Source organism: Anomaloglossus baeobatrachus, chromosome 7, assembly GCF_048569485.1.
Source record: "Anomaloglossus baeobatrachus isolate aAnoBae1 chromosome 7, aAnoBae1.hap1, whole genome shotgun sequence".
NCBI classification, from domain to species: domain Eukaryota; kingdom Metazoa; phylum Chordata; class Amphibia; order Anura; family Aromobatidae; genus Anomaloglossus; species Anomaloglossus baeobatrachus.
Window position 1 is genome coordinate 252,013,987 of NC_134359.1, and position 21,079 is coordinate 252,035,065.

At 51.3% G+C, this 21,079-nt stretch overlaps 1 protein-coding gene across 1 annotated transcript; it reads left to right on the forward strand.

Moving 5' to 3' along the window:
* Window positions 1–348: 348 nt before the first annotated feature.
* Window positions 349–20,569, forward strand: LOC142246691 (parvalbumin beta-like). The gene is made up of 4 exons (XM_075319754.1): window positions 349–409; window positions 20,035–20,167; window positions 20,350–20,459; window positions 20,550–20,569. Exons 1-4 carry the CDS (start codon window positions 349–351, stop codon window positions 20,567–20,569), a joined length of 324 nt encoding a protein of 107 aa, XP_075175869.1.
* Window positions 20,570–21,079: the final 510 nt, after the last annotated feature.

Here is a 21,079-nt window from a genome sequence, read left to right on the forward strand (position 1 = left end):
AGGCGTTTTTCAGGCTTAGGACAGAGGTTTATAGTCACCCTGTGACTAAAGATTGCTGACAGGGTGCGGTGTGGACGCTGTCGCTATTCCTCAGCAATCACGCGGCACAGTTTTGTCCTAAGCCAGGACAACGCCTTTAATGTCACATATATATATATAGTGTTCTGTAATGTGGACATTGTCTGGAACAAATGACCCCAGGTTAGGATAAGAAATTTGGAGACTTTTTATGCTCCTTGCTCAGTCATTTATAGTCACTGCAACCTGTTATACATAATATTGAAGGGTTTGGGTGTTTTTACAATTGCAAATTTTCTTCTTTTTTTCATATATACTTGCAGCACAAAGATGGCTATGACTGACATTTTCTCTCCTGCGGAAATTGCCTCAGGCATAACTGCTGTAGAGGGTAAGTGACACATCTAAGTGATGAAATTATTTGATATGATAGACCAGGGCGTCACAGAGAGATCACTCCCTCTTTCTGCTCTGCAGCTGTGATTCGATCGCACATCCAATGTCCCCCTCCTTTTTGAGCACCACAGTGTGCCTAAACCACGTTTGGCATTACTGTAATGAGGATAACCTGCTTAATTTACAGGGTGCAGGTCTCCTGAAGCACAATCTGGTCAAAATGTGTTGGGCACTTCAATGTATTGGGCACTGCAACGTATCGGGCACTACTTTAATATATTTGCAAGTTTTACTCTAAAACATCCATTGCTACCTGGTTCTTGAAAACATCCATGGAGTCAAAATCATCACTACATCTGTAGATGAATTCCCAAAGGGGTGTAATTTCCAAAATGGGTTTACTTGAAGGCGGTTTCTGCTGTTCTCGCATTTTGTGAGTTTGCAAACTATTCTAGGAAAATCTGCCCCCCAAAAGTCAAATAGCTTTCTCACTCCTGAACCCTGTCATTTGGCCAAACAGTACTGTACAGTCATATGGGGTATTGCCACATTCAGGAGAGCAAACTAATGAGCCATTTTTACCTATTTCCTTTTGTGAAAATGGAAAATTTGTGGTTAAAACAACATTTTAGTGGTAAATTGTAATTATTAGGGATGATCAAATACCAAAATATCCGACTTTGTGAATATCCGACGAATAGGTCGCCGCTATTCGACTATTCGCGAATATTCGACGCACAATGTAAGTCTATGGGAAACCTGAATAATTTCACGTTGGACCTAACGGCGAGCTGTGGTGACTGAGGAAAAGGCTGAAATGGATGGGAAAAGACAGAAACAGTGTTCTCCGAGAGAGTAAAAGTATCGGAGTGGATGTTATTTTATTCGTCGGATACCGAATGGCGCGAATAGCCTGTTATCCGTCGGATACCGAATAGTGGTGAATACATTCGCTCATCCCTAGTAATTATCTGTTCCAGCAAAAATTCCACTCAGTCAAATTGTGTTCCTTCCGAGCCATGTCAGGTGCCCAAAATGTAGTTATGATCACATATGGAGTATCAGCACATATGGGTACTCAGGAGAAAATGAATATTACAATATATTGTGCAATTTGTTTTGATATCCTTGTGAAAATGAAAAATATGGGGCTATTTGTTTTGAGGGGAAAAAAAGCTATTTAACCCCTTCAGCCCCAAGCCTATTTTGACCCTAAAGACCAGGCCATTTTTTGCAATTCTGACCAGTGCCACTTTATGAGGTTATAACTCTGGAACGCTTCAGCGGATCCCGGTGATTCTGAGATTGTTTTTTCGTGACATATTGGGCTTCATGTTAGTGGTAAATTTAGGCCGATATTTTTTGCGTTTCTTTGTGAAAAAAACGGAAATTTCGCAAAAATTTTGAAAATTTTGTAATTTTCAAACTTTGAATTTTTATGCTCTAAAACCAACGAGACATATGACACAAAATAATTAATAAATAACATTTCCCACATGTCTACTTTACATCAGAACAATTTTGGGAAAAAAAAAAATGTAAGGAAGTTATAGGGGTTCAAAGTTTATGAGCAATTTCTCATTTTTACAACAAAATTTACAAAGCCACTTTTTTTAGGGACCACATCACATTTGAAGCGATTTTGAAAGGTCTACATGACACAAAACACCCAAAAGTGACAGCATTCCAAAAACGGCACCCCTTAGGCTACTCAAAACCACATTCAAGAAGGTTATTAACCCTTCAGGTGCTTCACAGTAACTAAAGCAATGTGGAAGGAAAAAATGAACATTTTACTTTTTGCAACAAAAATGTTAATTTAGCCTCAAATATTGCATATTCACAAGGGTAGCAGGATTAAATGAACCCCCAAAATTTGTTGGGCAATTTCTACTGAGCACGCAGATACCTCATATGTGGCGAAAAACCACTGTTTGGGCGCACGGCAGGACTCGGAAGGGAAGGAGCGCCATTTGACTTTTTTCAACAGAAAATTAGCTGGAATCGTTAGCCGCACCATGTTGCGTTTGGAGAGCCCCTGAGGTTCCGAAACAGTGGAGCTCCCCCACATGTGACCCCATTTTGGAAACTAGACCCCTCATGGAATTTATCTAGATGTTTATTGAACACTTTGAGCCTCTGGGGGCTTCAAAAAAGTTAATAGAGTTGAGCCGTGAAAATAAAAAAAAAATTTTTTACCACAAAATTGTTACTTCAACCAGGTAGCTTTTTTTTTCACAAGGGTATCAGGAAAAATTGCACCATAAAATGTATTGTGCAATTTCTCCTGAGTACACAGACACCTCATATGTGGTGGAAATAAAATGTTTGGGTGCACAGCAGGGCTCAGAAGGCAAGGAGCGTCATTTGACGTTTCAAACGCAAAATTGTCTGGGATAATTAGCGTATTCCATGTTGCGTTTGGAGACCCCCTGAGATGCCGAAACAGTGGAGCTCCCCCACATGTGACCCCATTTTGGAAACTAGACCCCTCATGGAATTTATGTAGATGTTTATTGAGCACTTTGAGCCTCTGGGGGCTTCACAAAAGTTAATAGAGTTGAGCCCCATTTTGGAAACTAGACCCCCATGGCATAGAAAACAAAAACAGCGGCAGATGGGGGGGGGCGGCAGATGGGGCGGCGGCAGATGGGGGGCAGCGGCATATAAAGGGAGCATCTGTGATTGTGAGACGGCGGCTGGGATAGGGTGGGGGCGGATGGGAGAGGGCGCAGTGAATGCAGGAGTGGCAGAGGATGGGGGGAGGGGGGATAGGGGGGATGGGTGGGAAGGGGAGTGGGAGGTGAGATTGGGGATAGTTACCCTACAGGATGGATCTAGGCAGCTGGATCACAGGAGATGAAGGAGGCAGCAGATCGGGGAGGGTGAGAGGTGGGGGAGGGAGCGCAGCGCAGATCACGGAGGAGACAGGTGAGCAGAGTACAGATCACGGGGGTGAGAGGTGAGGAAGAGCGGACAGCAGATCACGGGGGTGATAGGTGAGGGAGCACAGATCACGGGGGTGACAGGTGAGGGAGCGCACATCACGGGGGTGACAGGTGAGGGAGCACAGATCACGGGGTGACAGGTGAGGGAGCGCACATCACGGGGGTGACAGGGGAGGGAGCGCACATCACAGGGGTGACAGGTGAGGGAGCGCACATCACGGGGGTGACAGGTGATGGAGCGCACATTACGGGGGTGACAGGTGAGGGAGCGCACATCACGGCGGTGACAGGTGAGGGAGCGCACATCACGGCGGTGACAGGTGAGGGAGCGCACATCACGGCGGTGACAGGTGAGGGAGCGCACATCACGGCGGTGACAGGTGAGGGAGCGCACATCACGGCGGTGACAGGGGAGGGAGCACACATCACGGGGGTGACAGGGGAGGGAGCACACATCACGGGGGTGACAGGGGAGGGAGCACACATCACGGGGGTGACAGGGGAGGGAGCGCACATCACGGGGTGACAGGGGAGGGAGCGCACATCACGGGGGTGACAGGGGAGGGAGCGCACATCACAGCGGTGACAGGTGAGGGAGCGCACATCACGGGGGTGACAGGGGAGGGAGCGCACATCACGGGGGTGACAGGGGAGGGAGCGCACATCACGGCGGTGACAGGTGAGGGAGCGCACATCACGGCGGTGACAGGTGAGGGAGCGCACATCACGGCGGTGACAGGTGAGGGAGCGCACATCACGGCGGTGACAGGTGAGGGAGCCCACATCACGGCGGTGACAGGTGAGGGAGCGCACATCACGGCGGTGACAGGTGAGGGAGCGCACATCACAGCGGTGACAGGTGAGGGAACGCACATCACGGCGGTGACAGGTGAGGGAGCGCACATCACGGCGGGGACAGGTGAGGGAGCACACATCACGGGGGTGACAGGGGAGGGAGCGCACATCACGGGGGTGACAGGGGAGGGAGCGCACATCACGGGGGTGACAGGGGAGGGAGCGCACATCACGGGGGTGACAGGGGAGGGAGCGCACATCACGGGGGTGACAGGGGAGGGAGCGCACATCACGGGGGTGACAGGGGAGGGGGCGAGTAGCCGATCACGGGGGTGAGAGGTGGGGGGGAGCTGGCAGCACATAACGGAGGAGAGGGGGCGGGGCCGGGCAGCACATAACGGAGAGGGGGCGGGGCCGGGCAGCACATAACGGAGGAGGAAGCGGGCAGCCGATCTCGAGTGGAGGGGGCTGGCAGCACATCACGGAGGTGAGGGGACGAGCAGCACATCACGGAGGTGAGGGGACGAGCAGCCGATCACGAGGGAAAGGGGCCGGGCAGCAGATCGGGGGGGACCGGTGGCACTGTGGCAGATGGAGGGCGGCGGCGGATCGGGAGGTGTGGGGGTGAGGTTGCGGGCAGCAGATCGGTGGCAGATCGCGGAGGGCAGCGGCGGATCGGGAGGTGTGGGGGTGGGGGTGCGGGCAGCAGATCGGGTGGCAGATCGCGGAATGCAGCGGCAGATCGGGAGGTGTGGGGGTGGGGGTGCGGGCAGCAGATCGTGTGGCAGATCGCGGAGGGCAGCGGCGGATCGGGAGGTGTGGGGGTGAGGGTGCGGGCAGCAGATACGAGGGGTGGGGGTGCGGGTGGCAGATAGCGGAGGGCAGCGGCGGCGGATCGGGAGGCCGGTTTCATACAGTGCAATGGCAGCGCGGCAACTTCCGGGTCCCATGCTCCAGTCACATAACAGCATGGGACCGGAGCTTGTCGCCCTGCCATTGCACTGTGTACACTCACTGTGCTGGCGTGCTGCAGGGAACGGGAAGTGAAGCTGATGGGGCAGTCACCAGCAACAGGTCCACTGTGATTGGAGACAGCGGTTACAAGGCCGATCTCTCCAATCAGAGCTACTGGAGCTGGGGGAGGGTGATCCATTGAGGTCACCCAGCTCCAGCCAATGGCCAGTGTTATAGCTGCACTGGCCAGGGCTGGATTTCAATGTTTCAGTCACTTTAAGTGGCTGGAACATTACAGTGGCTGTGACTGGTTGAGCGACGTTCGTCAGCCAATCACAGCCTCCGTAGGTCCGGGGAGGAGGCACCACCCCTCCTGAGGTCAGGTACAGGTCCCCTCCTCCCCGAATCTGCGGTTTATGCTAACTTTTCGCAGTCACCGGAGGCTCCGGTGCCGCGATTACGCCATGACGGAAAGATCCGTCCTTGGTCGTTAAGGCCCAGGGCACCATGACGGATCTTTCCGTCCATGGTCGTGAAGGGGTTAATGTTAAATGACTCAATATTAAAATATCAGTGTGACGACATGGACTCTCATGGGTTAAAGTTTCTTAACATTCAGCCAGACAGGATGATAGATTGTTTATAGACGGGGGATAAGTCCCTCATTGTTTTTACAAGACTCTTTTGGACTCATGTAATTCTGTTGGCCACTGAAAGCCAGACGTATTGTTTCTCCAGACTTTTCCAGTAATCATTGTATTGTAGTTGTGTATTGCTAATGTGATTAACTTAGTAGCCATTGTCTAGTCGGTGACTCCCAGACTACATGTATACCCTCAGTCTTTCTGTAGACATCATTTGGATGAACATTGTCCATGCAGCTTGAGATTCATCCAATGGGAGAGGCGATCTTGTCCAATCAATCGATGAGGACGCAGTGTATCCAAGTGGAAGGCTGTGGCTATAAAAGAGATTTCTTTAAGCCACCAGGTGGTTGATGGATGCTGATGGATTCAGTCTAAGCTCTTTGGAGCTGACTAGAGGATCAGGATATCTTATGGCTTCAATCTAGGGACTCCGGTTCTGGTTGGAGACCATATCCACAGCCTAGGGATTTCGACTCCGGCTGCCAGGATTATATCATCATACTAGGACTATCTAAGGAGGACACTCAGGTTGGGACAATCCGGTCACCTGGCTACAGACTTTACAGACCTCAGATAGCTTCCTAAATCTGGCGCTATTTCTTTCTCGGTGGGTGCCCGCCGAAAGCGGGGTGCTGCTGGATTGGAGTAAGCGGCCCTGGAAGCTCTGAGGCATGGACATTCTAAATCCCTGGTGAGCCAGCGGAAGGGTGAGACTCTGTTGCCTGTTACATTTGTATTTTGCTGGTTATGTGTTATGTGCCGTTAATTGTTTGGGAATCCAATAAAGTCTAATTATTGTGGTTCCCTCACCCTGTGTTGTCTGAGTAGTGTTACGCCCACGGTTAAGGAGACCGGCGCGTTCAGTTGGGATGAGCCCTGAGCCACGCTGTCTTTCTAAAGGCGGCTGGTTCAGTGGACAAGAGCACCCACTGAGCCCCGTGTCTCCACAATCAGTTATGCACTTGTGAGTTCAGAATGGTCAACAAACCTGTATATAAATTAAGTGAAGGGTGTAGTTTCCAAAATGGGGTCTCTTTTGGAGTCTTGGGGCTCTGAAATGTGACATGATGTTCACTATCCATTCCAGTCAAATATACCTTTCAAAAATCAAATAGCACTCGTTCTGTTCCGAGTGTGCTCAAGTAGTAGTTTCAGGCCACAAATAGGGTATCCGTGTACAAATTATGGGGTCTATTTTCTCTTTTCACCCACCTGAAAATGAAAAATTGAGACTAAAGTCTCATTATTGTAAAAAAAAAAAATGTAACTTTTAATTAAAAAAAGTTTATTCTTAAATGATGTTGATATAAAATAGACATGTGGGAAAAGTTATTGACTATTTTGTTACAGTTTCCTATGTTACAGAATTGCAAAAATTGTAAAAATCGGATGCTATAGTGTGGCTCCTTATCGCATCTGATTGTTTTCTCACGCCCATAGGCTTCAATGGGTGAGTCTCATTCCATTTAGGTTAGCAATTAGAGAATGCTGATTTTTTCACATGCAGATTCAGTTAGTGAAAAAACATCATTCATCTGCACTTTCCCAGTCACACACAATGACTTACCCGCGATCCCGACAACGATACGACCTGATAAGGATCGCTGGTAAGTCGCTGGGAGGTCGCTGGTGAGATGTCACAGAGTCAGACCTTACTAACGACGCAGTAACGATACAGGTTGCAGTAGCGACCTGTATAGCGATCTCGGCGGTCATTGGGACCCTGTCACACAGCGTCAAACACAGCGATGCGTCCTGCCCAGCAGGACATCGTCTTTGAAGAAAATGGTCCGGATCATTCGGCAACGACAAGCGATCTCACAGCAGGGACCTGATCGCTGGTAGGTGTCACACATAATGAGATTGCTGGCAAGATCGTTGCTGCGTCACAGAAACTGTGACTCAGCAACTATCTCGTTAGCGATCTCGTTGTGTGTGACGGGGCCTTAACATTGGTCCGAGTGTCATCTTTTTTTTTTTTTTTAAAGAATAGTACTCGGACAGAAAATACGTTCGTGTGCACGAACTCTAAATGTTGAATTCAGGAAGCAGGGGGTAAAAGAAATGGTTCATAAGTGGAGAAAGAAACAGATTTTTCAGATAAAATATAAAAAATACTTTCACATTTTCAGTTGTGCTATTGATTCATGCAAAATTAGTTAAAGGACAGTTACCATTTAAAAAGTGTGTCCAAAAACACGAGGACTTACAGAAAACAAATGTAAAATAATACTGAATAAATTAGACTCAAGTGTTGGCAGCATTGAAATTGTAAAAGAAAAAGTACATTTCTCCCAGAAAAATATTGCAATTACACGTTTTGTCATAGACATGTTTATTTCCATTGTGTGTATAGAAACAACATAAAAAGAGAGACAAAAAGGCAAATTTGACATAATATCTCTGAAAACCCCCCAAATGAGCCAGACAAAATTGTTGGCACCTTTCCCAATTTGTGGCTAAACAACTTTGTTTCCAGTATGTGATGCTTGTTCAATCTCACCTCTGGCAAGTAACAGGTGTTGGCAATATCGAAATCACACCTGAAACCAGAGAGGGGAGAAGTTGACTTAATATTTGCATTGTGCGTTTGTATGTGTCACACTAAGCATGTGTCGCGGGCGGAGGAGGGGACGCCGCGCTCTCCCTTCTGCTCGGGTCCGGCGTGCACTGCGGCCTGCTGCTGCCACTGGTCGGTGGCTCGAGCGATGGGCCGGATCCCGGGGACTCGAGCGGCGCTCCTCGCCCGTGAGTGAAAGGGGTTGTTTTTGGGTGTGGGGATTGTTTATTGTCCGTGACGCCACCCACGGTTGTGGTGATTTGTTGGCACCACCGCTGCTCTGTATGGGGATCCCGGGAGGGATGGTATGGAGCAGCCAGTTGTTGTGTTGCCCCTCCGTGGGTAGGGGTTGGTGATCCCGGGGCCCAGTGATGAGGTGTGTGATGCAGGGCTTGGTGGGCGCAGGGACGCGGGGGCAGCGCTGTGCCTTGCGGCACTGTGGTACTCACTCAGCCTGAGACGATGACACAGTTCTCGGTAAAACACACGGCTGGAAAGACGGTTCCCATGGACGGCTGCACTTGCTTTCCCCAGTAGGTGACGGTCCCTCTGTCCTGCACCTAAGTTGACAATGGTTGCGATGGGTTCCCACCGGTAACCCGCTCCCCAGCTTGGATATGGGCCGGAGAAGCCCTACTTTGCCCGCAGGCGCTGGCCCTGAGAAACTGGTGCCCTGGCGGTGGCGGTGTCTCTCCTCAGTGGTTGGACTGTTGTCTTCAATCGGGACTTGGTTGTTTGGAGACAGACGTCCCCTTCACTGACGGATTCGGCAAATTTACGGCGACTCGTAGCCTTGCCGGAGTCCGAGAGGCCCCTGCCCTGGTGCTGACTGTTCTTCGTATACTGCTCCAGACCGCCGGGCCACTACCCGTCCGCGGTCCTTCCAGCAACCTCCGAACAGTCCCCCTCCAGACTGTCACCGCCGTTTGCTGACCTTGCTGACACTGTCCAGGCACACAGCCGGACCAACTTCAGGCTTTCTTACTGACACTTTTACTCTTTTCTTCTGCTCCTCTACTACTTCACTTCCACTTCACTTAGCTCCTCTACCACTGTTTACTCCTTCACTCCCCTTGCTTATCTTGAACTCCACTCAAGCTCTGCCTGAGCTAAACTCCACTGCCTGGTTCTTCCCGCCTCCAGGGCTGTGTACTCCTCGGTGGGTGGAGCCAACCACCTGGCCCGCCCCCTGGTGTGAACATCAGCCCCTGGAGGAAGGCAACAAGGATTTTGGTAGCCTTGGTGTTCCTAACTGGGGTGTAGGGTGTGGTGGTGTGATGACCTGTGACCCCTGGCTTGCCCAGGGCATCACATTCCCCCTTAGCAAAATGCAGACCGTCCGCGGGCTGCCCGTCCAACACCGGTTTTATTTTCTGCAAAATATATAAAAAGGTAAACATAACAATTTATGGTGTCATCCCACAGCGGGAGGTTCATTGCTTAAACATTACTAATGGTTTACAGTTACGGTTTCCGCTCTCTCCCACCCAAGCAACCTGGCCCTGATGCTGCCCCTAAAACACAGGCAGCACCCCTTGACCCCAGTCCAGCACAAGTCACCCGAGCAGGATCTGTCCTTCCCCTCCAGAGGGTAGCCACCGGTTCCTGTGGTGGCTGGGCCCCAGCCTGCTCTGCTGAGGGCCCTCCCTCCAACCTGCCTCTCCGGAGGCGGCAACTGCGGAAACGGTAAAACAACTTATTTACAAGCCACTAACGTTTGTGGTTGCCCTGCAAGTTCACGGGCTTGTCCATGGAAAGTCCTCCATGCAAACTCTTTTTAAACGGTCCCCACGGGGACAACGGTGCCGGCAACGGACGGTTTTCTCTCAACCACGGTTGTAGACAATCTGATGAAACTTCGGTTATTACTTTCATTTCAAACTTTTCAAACTTTTTCAAACATACACACACTGACTTCCTGATCCCCTCTTTAAAGGACGGTCTCCCTGTACCTAAGTGGGGGTCTGCCTAGGTTGGAACGGGTGGACCTCCGGGGTCCGATGTCAATGGGGCTAGGCAGTGGGGCAGAGGGAACAATCGGTTTCTCCTCCCGGCTATCGTGTGGGGCAGGCGGAGGCATAGGGGAGCTGGGCACAGGTTCATCCCTGGGCACTGGCACTGGTTCTGGCTCACGGTTGACCGCTTCCACCACTTCTTCATCCACAGGTTGTGGGAACAGTATCACTGGAAGAATCACCGCGCCAGTCTGTGTAGGCCAGTCTGCTGGGAAGTCACCCATCACAGAGTGGATCACCTCTTCTGCCTTCTCTGCTGGTGGAGGGACTGGTACTTCAGCCATCGCCCTTAATGCTGGTGGGCACCTTTTCAGATGGTCCCGGGAAACTGTGGCCAAAGTGCCACCCTGGTCACGACTGATTTGGTAGGCCTTCCCATCTTCCCATCCCGTGGGCTGTATGACGTACGGGTTCTGTTCCCATTGGTCATCCAGCTTGTGGGTTCTCCTTTTCCGTTTCAGTACGACATCTCCGGGCTGAAAAGGGCCAGCAGACGCCTTTTGATTAAAGCGCTGCTCCTGCAGCTCCCGACTCCGACCCAAGTTCTTCTCGACATATTCTTGAATCTGCCGGTATTGTGCTCTCCGCCGAGTTTCCCATTCAGCTGTCGAGGGGAGTGCTTCTGGGGCCTCCAACCCCATTTCCAGGTCCACCGGCAGGCGGCCAGGGCGAGCCCTCATCAGATATGCTGGGGTGCACTTTGTGGAACTGGACGGGATATTGTTGTACATATCGACCAAGTCGGGTAGCTTTTCCGGCCACAGGTTCCGCTCTTCCAGCGGTAACGTCTTGAGGAGTCCCAGGACCAAGTGGTTCATCTTCTCACACATGCCGTTGGTCTGGGCATGGTAAGGGGTGGTCCAGATCTTCTTACAGCCGTACAACTGGCAGAACTCGTGGAACACCTCTGCTTCAAAAGCCGGGCCTTGGCCAGTAAGCACCTTTTCGGGATATCCATGCGGTTGGCAGAAATAAGCCTGGAACGCTCGAGCGGCTGTTCGACCAGTTAAGTCCTTGATGGGGACAACCACCATGAATCTTGAATAGTGGTCTACGATTGTCAATGCGTAGGCGTACCCACTTCGGCTGGGGGTGAGCTTGACATGGTCTAAGGCGACCAGTTCCAGCGGCTGATGTGTGATGATCGGGTGTAGGGGCGCCCTCTGGCTGGTCTCGTCCTTCCTCCTCAGCGTGCAAGGACCACACTCCCGGCACCAGGCTTCTACCGATTCCCGCATCCCACTCCAGTAGAACCGCTCTCTCAACAGCATTTCCAGCTTTTTCCACCCGAAGTGCCCGGCACCATCATGGTATGCCCGCAAAACAGTAGCTACATCAGCTTGGGGAATAACCAACTGGCATATTTTCTCATGAGTCTTCGGGTTGATCAGCTCACGGTACAGCTTCCCTTGATGTAGGTACAGCCGTTTCCGTTCTTTCCACAAGCGCTGGGCTTCAGCTTGGGCGGCAGGGTCCATTCCAACACCACCTTGTTCCACCAGGGTCTTGACGAGGCGGACAGCCGGCACCTGGTTTTGAGCTTCCTGCCACTCTTGACTGGGCCGTGGGTCCAAATGCACCCGTTGTTGGTGTACCTGTACCCTCTCAGTTGATGGCTGGTGAAATGCAGGCAACTCGATCTCCTCGAGGTCGTCATCCTCGCACCCTTCCTCCGACAAATGGGGCATTCGGGAGAGTGCATCAGCATTGATGTTGACACGACCAGCACGATACTTGATGGTGAAGTCATAGTTGGCTAGCCGGGCCACCCACCGCTGCTCCAACGCGCCCAACTTGGCCGTGTCCAGGTGAGTCAACGGATTGTTGTCCGTGAAAGCGGTGAATTTTGCTGCAGCCAAGTAGTGGCGGAACCTCTCTGTGATAGCCCATACCAATGCCAGGAGCTCGAGCTTGAATTAGCTGTAGTTCTCAGGGTTCCTTTCAGTTGGCCGAAGCTTCCGGCTAGCATAAGCAATCACTTTCTCCTTCCCATCCTGGACCTGGGACAGGACTGCTCCTAGTCCCACATTGCTGCCATCGGTGTAGAGGACGAACGGACAGCCATAGTCAGGATACGCTAGGACCTCTTCCCCGGTCAAGGCCGCTTTCAGCTGGCAGAAGGATTCCTCATGCTTTTCTTCCCACACCAGTGGGGCTCCGATGGGTCTACCACCTTTGGTCTGTCCCACGAGGAGATCTTGCATGGGGGCAGCCATCTTCGTGTACCCTTTGATAAAGCGCCGGTAGTACCCCACCAGACCCAGAAACTGCCTTACTTCCCTCACGGTGCTTGGTCTCGGCCAGCCCTGGATGGCAGTGATCTTTTCAGGGTCGGGGGCGACACCTTCTGCACTTACCACGTGCCCCAGGTACTGCACTCTGGGTTTCAGCAGGTGACACTTAGAGGGCTTCAGCTTCATCCCATATTTGGCAAGGGACGCGAACACCTCGGCCAGGTGCTCCAGATGGGCTTCATACGTCTGGGAGTAAACAATCACATCATCCAAGTACAATAGGACGGTCTCGAAGTTTAGGTGTCCCAGACAGCACTCCATCAGCCATTGGAAGGTTCCTGGGGCATTGCACAGCCCGAACGGCATACTATTGAATTCACAGAGCCCCATCGGGGTGGTGAAGGCGGTTTTCTCCCGGTCTTCCGGGGCCACGGCCACTTGCCAGTACCCACTGGTGAGGTCAAGGGTAGAGAAGTAATTTGCAGTTCGCAGTGCGGCCAAAGACTCTTCAATACGGGGTAGTGGGTAGGCATCTTTGTGGGTTATCTGATTAATCTTCCGGTAGTCCACACACATCCGCATGGTACCATCCTTCTTCTTGACCAGTACCAACGGAGCGGCCCAGGGACTACAGCTTTCCCGAATAACCCCTGCCTCCTTCATATTCCTCAACATATCTTTGGCACACTGGTAATGTGCAGGGGGAATAGGCCTGTACCTCTCTTTGATAGGGGGGTGCTCCCCGGTGGGGATATGGTGTTGGACCCCCTTGATCTGCCCAAAGTCTAATGGATGTTTGCTGAAAACCTGTTCATACTCCCACACCACCCTGTATACCCCTGCTCTGTGATGTGTAGGGGTATCATCAGTGCCCACGTGTAGCTGTTGGTGCCACTCATTTACCTCCCCTGGAGGCGGGGAAGTGCTGGTAGTAGGTGGGGAGACTGAGGGACTGGCTTCGTGGATGGTGTGGGGATCCAGGGTGAGTAGCTTGGCAATGGTGGCATACCGGGGAAGCCTGACTTCTTCCTCCCCACAGTTCAGCACCCTCACGGGCACTCTCCCCTTCTTCACGTCTACCACCCCTCGGGCGGCCATTACAGTGGGCCAGTGCTCGGAGGGTATGGGCTCCATCATGGCAGGGTAGTCACGCCCCTGAGGCCCTACTGCTGCCCTACACCAAATCATCATCTCACTCCTAGGGGGCACAAGCAACGGAGCAACATCCATCACTCTCACTCCACCAATCTCTCCTCCTGTTGAGTTTACATGCTGGCGGTACATCAAGGCTCGGATCTCACCCTGCACAGCTCTCTGTTGGCTCCCCGCCGCCGTGGCGGCCAGCTGCTGCAGTAGGGCCAACACATCACCCATACAGTGCTCCATCACATTGGTTCCTAGCACTATCTTCGGGTTATGATCACTGGGTTCATTCATGATCACAATCATACCCTGGTGTTGCAGTTCAGCTTGCCCTACTGTCATAGCCACCTGTTTATACCCCACTTGGGACAATGGGAGTCCATTGGCAGCAATTAGCGTTATACTAGTATCTGGGGGTGCTAGTTCGTCTATCCCCCAATACCGCTGGTACAATGTGTATGGTATGGTGGTTACCTGTGATCCAGTGTCCAAGAGAGCCATCACCGGTATGCCGTCCACAGCCACGGGGATGATGGGCCGGGCCCCGATATACCGGTCCCGCCAGTCCGAGGGGCCACGGGGTTCTACTCCTGAGGATTGGCCCGGGGCCCCAGGGGTTGCTCGTTTAACGGGCACTCTCGGATGTAATGCCCAGGCTTACGGCACTTGTAGCAGGTGGGAGGTCTGCTCCGCGGGTTGTTATTACTTCTCCGCTGCATCCAAGGGACATCCTCAGGGCTGTCGGCAAGCTGTATCTGTGCTCAAGGCTGAGATCTGGTCAAAGGTTGGAGTGCAGCAAGAATCTTGGCGAGGTCTCCGTCCATGCGGCGGACCTGTGCTGCCAGTTCCTCCATAGTGCTGCTTGGGGCTGCAGGTGTTGGAGAGGTTGGTAGGGCAGGGGCCACCACCACGGGGGCTGTCTCAATGGGCTACGGGGCTGGCTCCAGGACTTCTGAGGCTGGGGGCTGTAGTGCTTTAATGGCCCGTTCCTTTAACACAGCAAAGTCCACATCAGGGTGTTCCAGGGCCCACAGCCGGAGTTGTTTGCGATCCTCAGGGGATCTCATCCCCTGCACAAATTGCTCTACTAACATCTTGTTGCTGTCCGCCTCATTGATAGGATTCACCCGCTTTAGCGTGCGGAGGGCGGTTTGCAGACGTAAAGCATAGTCCCGAATGCTATCCACAGCCCGTTGCCGGCACTGGTAAAACTGCATCCTCAGCTCAGCTTCAGTCCGGGTCTCAAAGGCAGTCTGTAGCTTCTCAAAGATGGTGGCTACAGAGAGCCGGTCCCCCTCGGCCCAGGTCTCCGCCTCCTGCTCAGCCGCACCGGTTAACTGGCCTAGCACTATCGCTGCACGTTGCTTATCGGTCAGGGGGTACAGCTCTAGCAACGGGTTAAGCTTTTTCCGGAAGACCTGTAAGGCATCCGGTTTCCTGTCATACTGCGGTAGCCAGGCAGCTCCGGGCGCATAGGGCAAGGAGAACGGCATCACCTGAGCGAGCGCGGGGACCGCGGCACCTCCCGCCAGCGCGGCCGGGACCTGGACAGGCTCATTCCCATCCGTGGGTGCCACTGCGGCTGCGACCACCGCTCCTCCAGCGGCTCCGTCGGGCGCAGACATCTTGTTTCCGTCCCCCTTAGCTTCTTTCCGGCCCCTCCTCTATTGGGGCGGAGTTTTGGCCTTCGCGCCTCTGCTACTCGAGAAGACGCTCGAGCGAGAACTTTTTGCGCCAAAGATGCCGACTTCCGAAATTTTTCAGCCGGACACCTCCGGCGGTCACAAGGCGCACCTCTACCCAACGGCAGAGCGGTAAGATCCTGTTCGTGACGTCAAGTTGTTGCGGGCGGAGGAGGGGACGCCGCGCTCTCCCTTCTGCTCGGGTCCGGCGTGCACTGCGGCCTGCTGCTGCCGCTGCTCGATGGCTCGAGCGATGGGCCGGATCCCGGGGACTCAAGCGGCGCTCCTCGCCCGTGAGTGAAAGGGGTTGTTTTTGGGTGTGGGGATTGTTTATTGTCCGTGACGCCACCCATGGTTGTGGTGATTTGTTGGCACCACCGCTGCTCTGTATGGGGATCCCGGGAAGGATGGTATGGAGCAGCCAGTTGTTGTGTTGCCCCTCCGTGGGTAGGGGTTGGTGATCCCGGGGCCCAGTGATGAGGTGTGTGATGCAGGGCTTGGTGGGTGCAGGGACGCGGGGGCAGCGCTGTGCCTTGTGGCACTGTGGTACTCACTCAGCCTGAGACGATGACACAGTTCTCGGTAAAACACACGGCTAGAAAGACGGTTCCCACGGACGGCTGCACTTGCTTTCCCCAGTAGGTGACGGTGACGGTCCCTCTGTCCTGCACCTAAGTTGACAATGGTTGCGATGGGTTCCCACCGGTAACCCGCTCCCCAGCTTGGATATGGGCCGGAGAAGCCCTACTTTGCCCGCAGGCGCTGGCCCTGAGAAACTGGTGCCCTGGCGGTGGCGGTGTCTCTCCTCAGTGGTTGGACTGTTGCCTTCAATCGGGACTTGGTTGTTTGGAGACAGTCGTCCCCTTCACTGACGGATTCGGCAAATTTACGGCGACTCCTAGCCTTGCCGGGGTCCGAGAGGCCCCTGCCCTGGTGCTGACTGTTCTTCGTATACTGCTCCAGACCGCCGGGCCACTACCCGTCCGCGGTCCTTCCAGCAACCTCCGAGCAGTCCCCCTCCAGACTGTCACCACCGTTTGCTGACCTTGCTGACACTGTCCAGGCACACAGCCGGACCAACTTCAGGCTTTCTTACTGACACTTTTACTCTTTTCTTCTGCTCCTCTACTACTTCACTTCCACTTCACTTAGCTCCTCTACCACTGTTTACTCCTTCACTCCCCTTGCTTATCTTGAACTCCACTCAAGCTCTGCCTGAGCTAAACTCCACTGCCTGGTTCTTCCCGCCTCCAGGGCTGTGTACTCCTCGGTGGGCGGAGCCAACTGCCTGGCCCACCCCCTGGTGTGAACATCAGCCCTTGGAGGAAGGCAACAAGGATTTTGGTAGCCTTGGTGTTCCTAACTGGGGTGTAGGGTGTGGTGGTGTGATGACCTGTGACCCCTGGCTTGCCCAGGGCGTCACACATGGAGAACAGAAAAAAGGGAAGAAAACTTTCTGAAGACTTGAGAAATAAACTTGTTGAGAAATATCAACAATCTCAAGTCCATCTCCAGAGATCTTGATGTTTCTTTGTCCATGGTACGTAACATAATCAAGACATTTATAATCCATGGCCATATAGCTAATCTCCCTGGGCATGGATGGCAGAAAAAAATAGATGAAAGGTTGCAATGCAGGATAGTACACATGGTGGATAAGCCTCCCCAATCAAGTTCTATAGAAATTTCCAGAAAATAAAGTATTTCTCCCAGAAGATTATTACACTTACACATGTTGTGTTACACACGTTTCTTTGATTTTTGTGTATTGGAACAACACAAAAAAAAAATGAATAAAAGGCAAATTGGACATAATTTCACACATAACTCCAAAAATGGTTCGGACAAAATTGTTGCCACTCTTAACTTAATATTTGGTTGCACACCCTTTGGAATCAATTGCTTCTTTTAACCATCAACAAGCTTCTTACACCTCTCTTATTTGAATGGTGCCTTCTCCCAAAGGCAATTTTAAACTCTATTCTATCTATACTATGTTTGCAATGTTACGAGTACATTCAGGGAGGGATTTGTTCTTTTAAAATGGAAGTGGTATTGAACTCATGATTATTGTAAGACTAAGGACAGTAAAGTCTGCTTTACATGTTACGATTCTGCATACGATAGCGTATGCGATCGTAACGCCCCCATCGTACGTGTGGCACGTTCAATTTGTTGAATGTGCCGCACAAACGAGTAACCCCCCTGTCACATATACTTACCCGTCTATACGACCTCGCTGTGGGTGGCGAACGTCCACTTCCTGGAATGGGAGGGATGTTCGGCATCACAGCAACGTCATGCGGTAGCCGGCCAATAGATGCGGAGGGGCGGAGCTGAGCAGGACGTAAACATCCCGCCCATCTCCTTCCTTCCGCATTACTGGCCGGGAGCCGCAGGACGCAGGTAAGATCTGTTCATCGTTCTCAGAGTGTCACACACTGCGATGTGTGCTACCCCGGGTACGAGTAACAATCTGACGTTCAATTCATGAGGAATGAACGACGTGCGTGCGATGAACGCTTTACCGTTCAATCGCAATCGCACGTAGCTGTTACACACTGCAATGTACCTTACGATGCCGGATGTGCGTCACTTACGACGTAAGTTTTAGATCCTCAGAGAATTCTTTGCCATGAGGAACCATGTTGATGTTCCAGTGACCAGTATGAGAGAGCGTGTGAGTGATAACACCAAATGTAACTATTGCGCCCTGGAGCAGCCGGGCTGCTCGGATCCAGGCGAACCATGGCTCGAGGGGTTCCGGATTCGGGGGCACCATCGACCAGTTTTAAATAAAAGAGAAAAATAAGAGAAAAATAAAGTCCGACTACGCCACTCGCGGTTTGCGGCCAGGGATGATAGGGCCACCACTGCGGGTTCCCACTGGGGATGATGGATGGGGGCAGCATAGATGGTGGAGCCCTCCGCGAGCAGGGCTTTTCCCCACGGGTAGTTGAAGGGTTAGCGTGGAGGCGCAGCGCAATGAAGCAGTCCAGACAGAGAGTGCAGTTTGATGGTTTTTACTCACTGGATTCATGCCCGGGAGACGTACTGGATCCCAGGTGTGCCCGTGTCCTGATGGCTGTGCCTGTCAATCTGGTGCCACTCTCCACCTGTGCACTCTGGTATATGTGGGTCTTCCCTGGCGTGGCGCACTCGGAGGTCCTCCTCGTGTCTGGGTCCTGCCGCAGGCAGCTTGGACTATTTAAGGGTGTGTCCTGGTCCTCCCTTTGCTGCTGATGCCTAGGACGTTAATGGTGGCAGATGAGTCCTTGAAACCCACCCGCCTGGCAGAGTTAACAGAGGGCTTGGAGTCCTTATCTGTTCTGGGATCTGCAACCCATACGTGCAAAGTACTGTGAGCCCTGGATGTCCACTCCACAGCATCCCTCTGTCCTTGGAGCTTGCTCTCTCGCTCTCCAGCTACTTTCCTCCTCTGATTGTCTGATCTTTGTACTCAGGTCTTTGCGGGGTCTTTGCTACCACTCCGCCAGCTTTATTACTTCTTTCTTTTCTGTTTCCTTTCAACAACTTTCCTCTGTGTCTCAAAAGTCCTTTGTCTGTCTTGACACCTTTCTCAACAACTCCTCCACACTCACTCCTTCTCTTTCTAACTCCATTTTCCAACTCCTTCTCTTTCCCTCTTCTTCTCCTAACTAACTAACACTTCCTGTCTCCTGCAGTCCACACACACTTCCAGGTCACTCTCTCCTCCCCAAGGTCTTTTCCCTCCCTTCCCAGTCGGCTGCCTGTCATCTTACAGTGTCCAGCCCTGGTTGTAAGACCTGGTTCTAAGGGAGCCTCTCATCCTGGTTGTGAGTGTAAACGTCCTGGTTATCGCAGGGGCGTTACATAACACACCTGCTCCCCAGTCACTCCGGAGACCTTGTAACAAAAATGAGTCACATGACACCCGGTAGGGAAAATAATAATAATAATAATAATTTTATTCATTTATATAGCGCTATTAATTCCACAGCGCTTCACATACATTGGCAACACTGTCCCCATTGGGGCTCACAATCTAGAGTCCCTATCAGTATGTCTTTGGAATGTGGGAGGAAACCCACGCAAACACGGGGAGAACATACAAACTCCTTGCAGATGGTGTCCTTGGTGGGATTTGAACCCAGGACTCCAGCGCTGCAAGACTGCAGTGCTACCCACTGAGCCACCATGCCGCCCCAAATAGTTAATTGGACATAATTTGGCCATTTTCACTGAGGGGTATACTGATTTTGTTGAATGTAGTTTACACATTAATGGCTGAGTGTTGAGTTTTTTTTAGAGGGCACCAAATTTACACTGTATACAAGCTGCACATTGACTACTGTACATTATAATCAAGTGTCATATTTTCAGAGTTGTCCAATGAAAATATATACATTTTTTACAAAATGTTGAGGGGTGTACTCACTTTTGTGACATACTGTATGTACATAATGAAAGCTAATGTCTTCCTGGTATCCAGGCTTTCAGCGACGCGGCCGTACAGTTTTAGTACGATATTAATTTGCAGATTTACACCATATCTGCAGGGTAATAGCTTTTATTTTAAAATGACAGATTCCATTTAAGTTCATGGTAGTCTATTGTAGTTATATTAATTTTTCTTTTTTTTTTTAATTTTTTTATAAAGCTGTCAACCCTTTTGATCACAAAGAATTCTTCAAGAGAAGTGGTCTGAGCAGCAAGTCTGCTGAGCAAGTCAAGTTGTTTTTCGATATGCTGGACATTAACGGCAGTGGATTCATTGAGGAAACCGAGATTTTGTAAGGATACAGCTAAAATGCTTTATTCTAAAACATCAGTAGTAGATATTATATTGCAGCATCAATAAATCTAATAATTTTAGAAACTTTTAAAAAAGCACCAAATAACTTGAGACTTCAGATATTGTGACAGTGAATATGAAAATATTAAGACTCTCAACAAATGTTCTTATTATCATCAGAATATTCCTGCGGAACCTCAAGGCTGATGCTAGGCTTATGACTCCTGCTGAGACTGCAGAATTCATGAAAGCTGGAGACCCTAATAACACAGGCAAAATTGGACCAGATGGTGAGGATTATTATTATATAAATGTTATACAGTATATGTTTAGGTTGTTACCTAATGATATTGATGTTTTGGTGTATTTTCTGTAAATAGGTGCCTTACCACTTACATAACACTGCTATATAAAATAGATATGTTGTACAATGATCATCAGTCATACTTGCCAACATTTATGGAAATGCAGCACCAATGGGGCAGGGGTCTAATACTTGTCACAGGATTTGATGCGGGTCAGGGAGGTCATGGGTGGCTCTGCCTGGCTCCATGGCCCGAGAGGTGAACACTAAAGGGTGATTTATGATTTGGAGGAGTTTGTGGATGATGGGGGTAGTTGTCTTTGTGATACCACTTGCGGTGTGCGGCTATAAGAGGGAGCCGCCATTGCGTTGTGTCTCTCTCTGCTGGAGCTGATGGTGTAAAGTGTGCCGCCCCCGTGCCAGCAGCCGGCGCTGCTCGGGTCCGAGCCTTCAGGGGAGGTGGCTCGATGGTCTCTGGACCCGGGGGTCTCGCAGACACGCCGAATAAATGGGGAGACGTATACAGTGAGGTCCAGAAATATTTGGACAGTGACCCAAGTTTTGTTATTTTAGCTGTTTACAAAAACATGTTCAGAAATACAATTA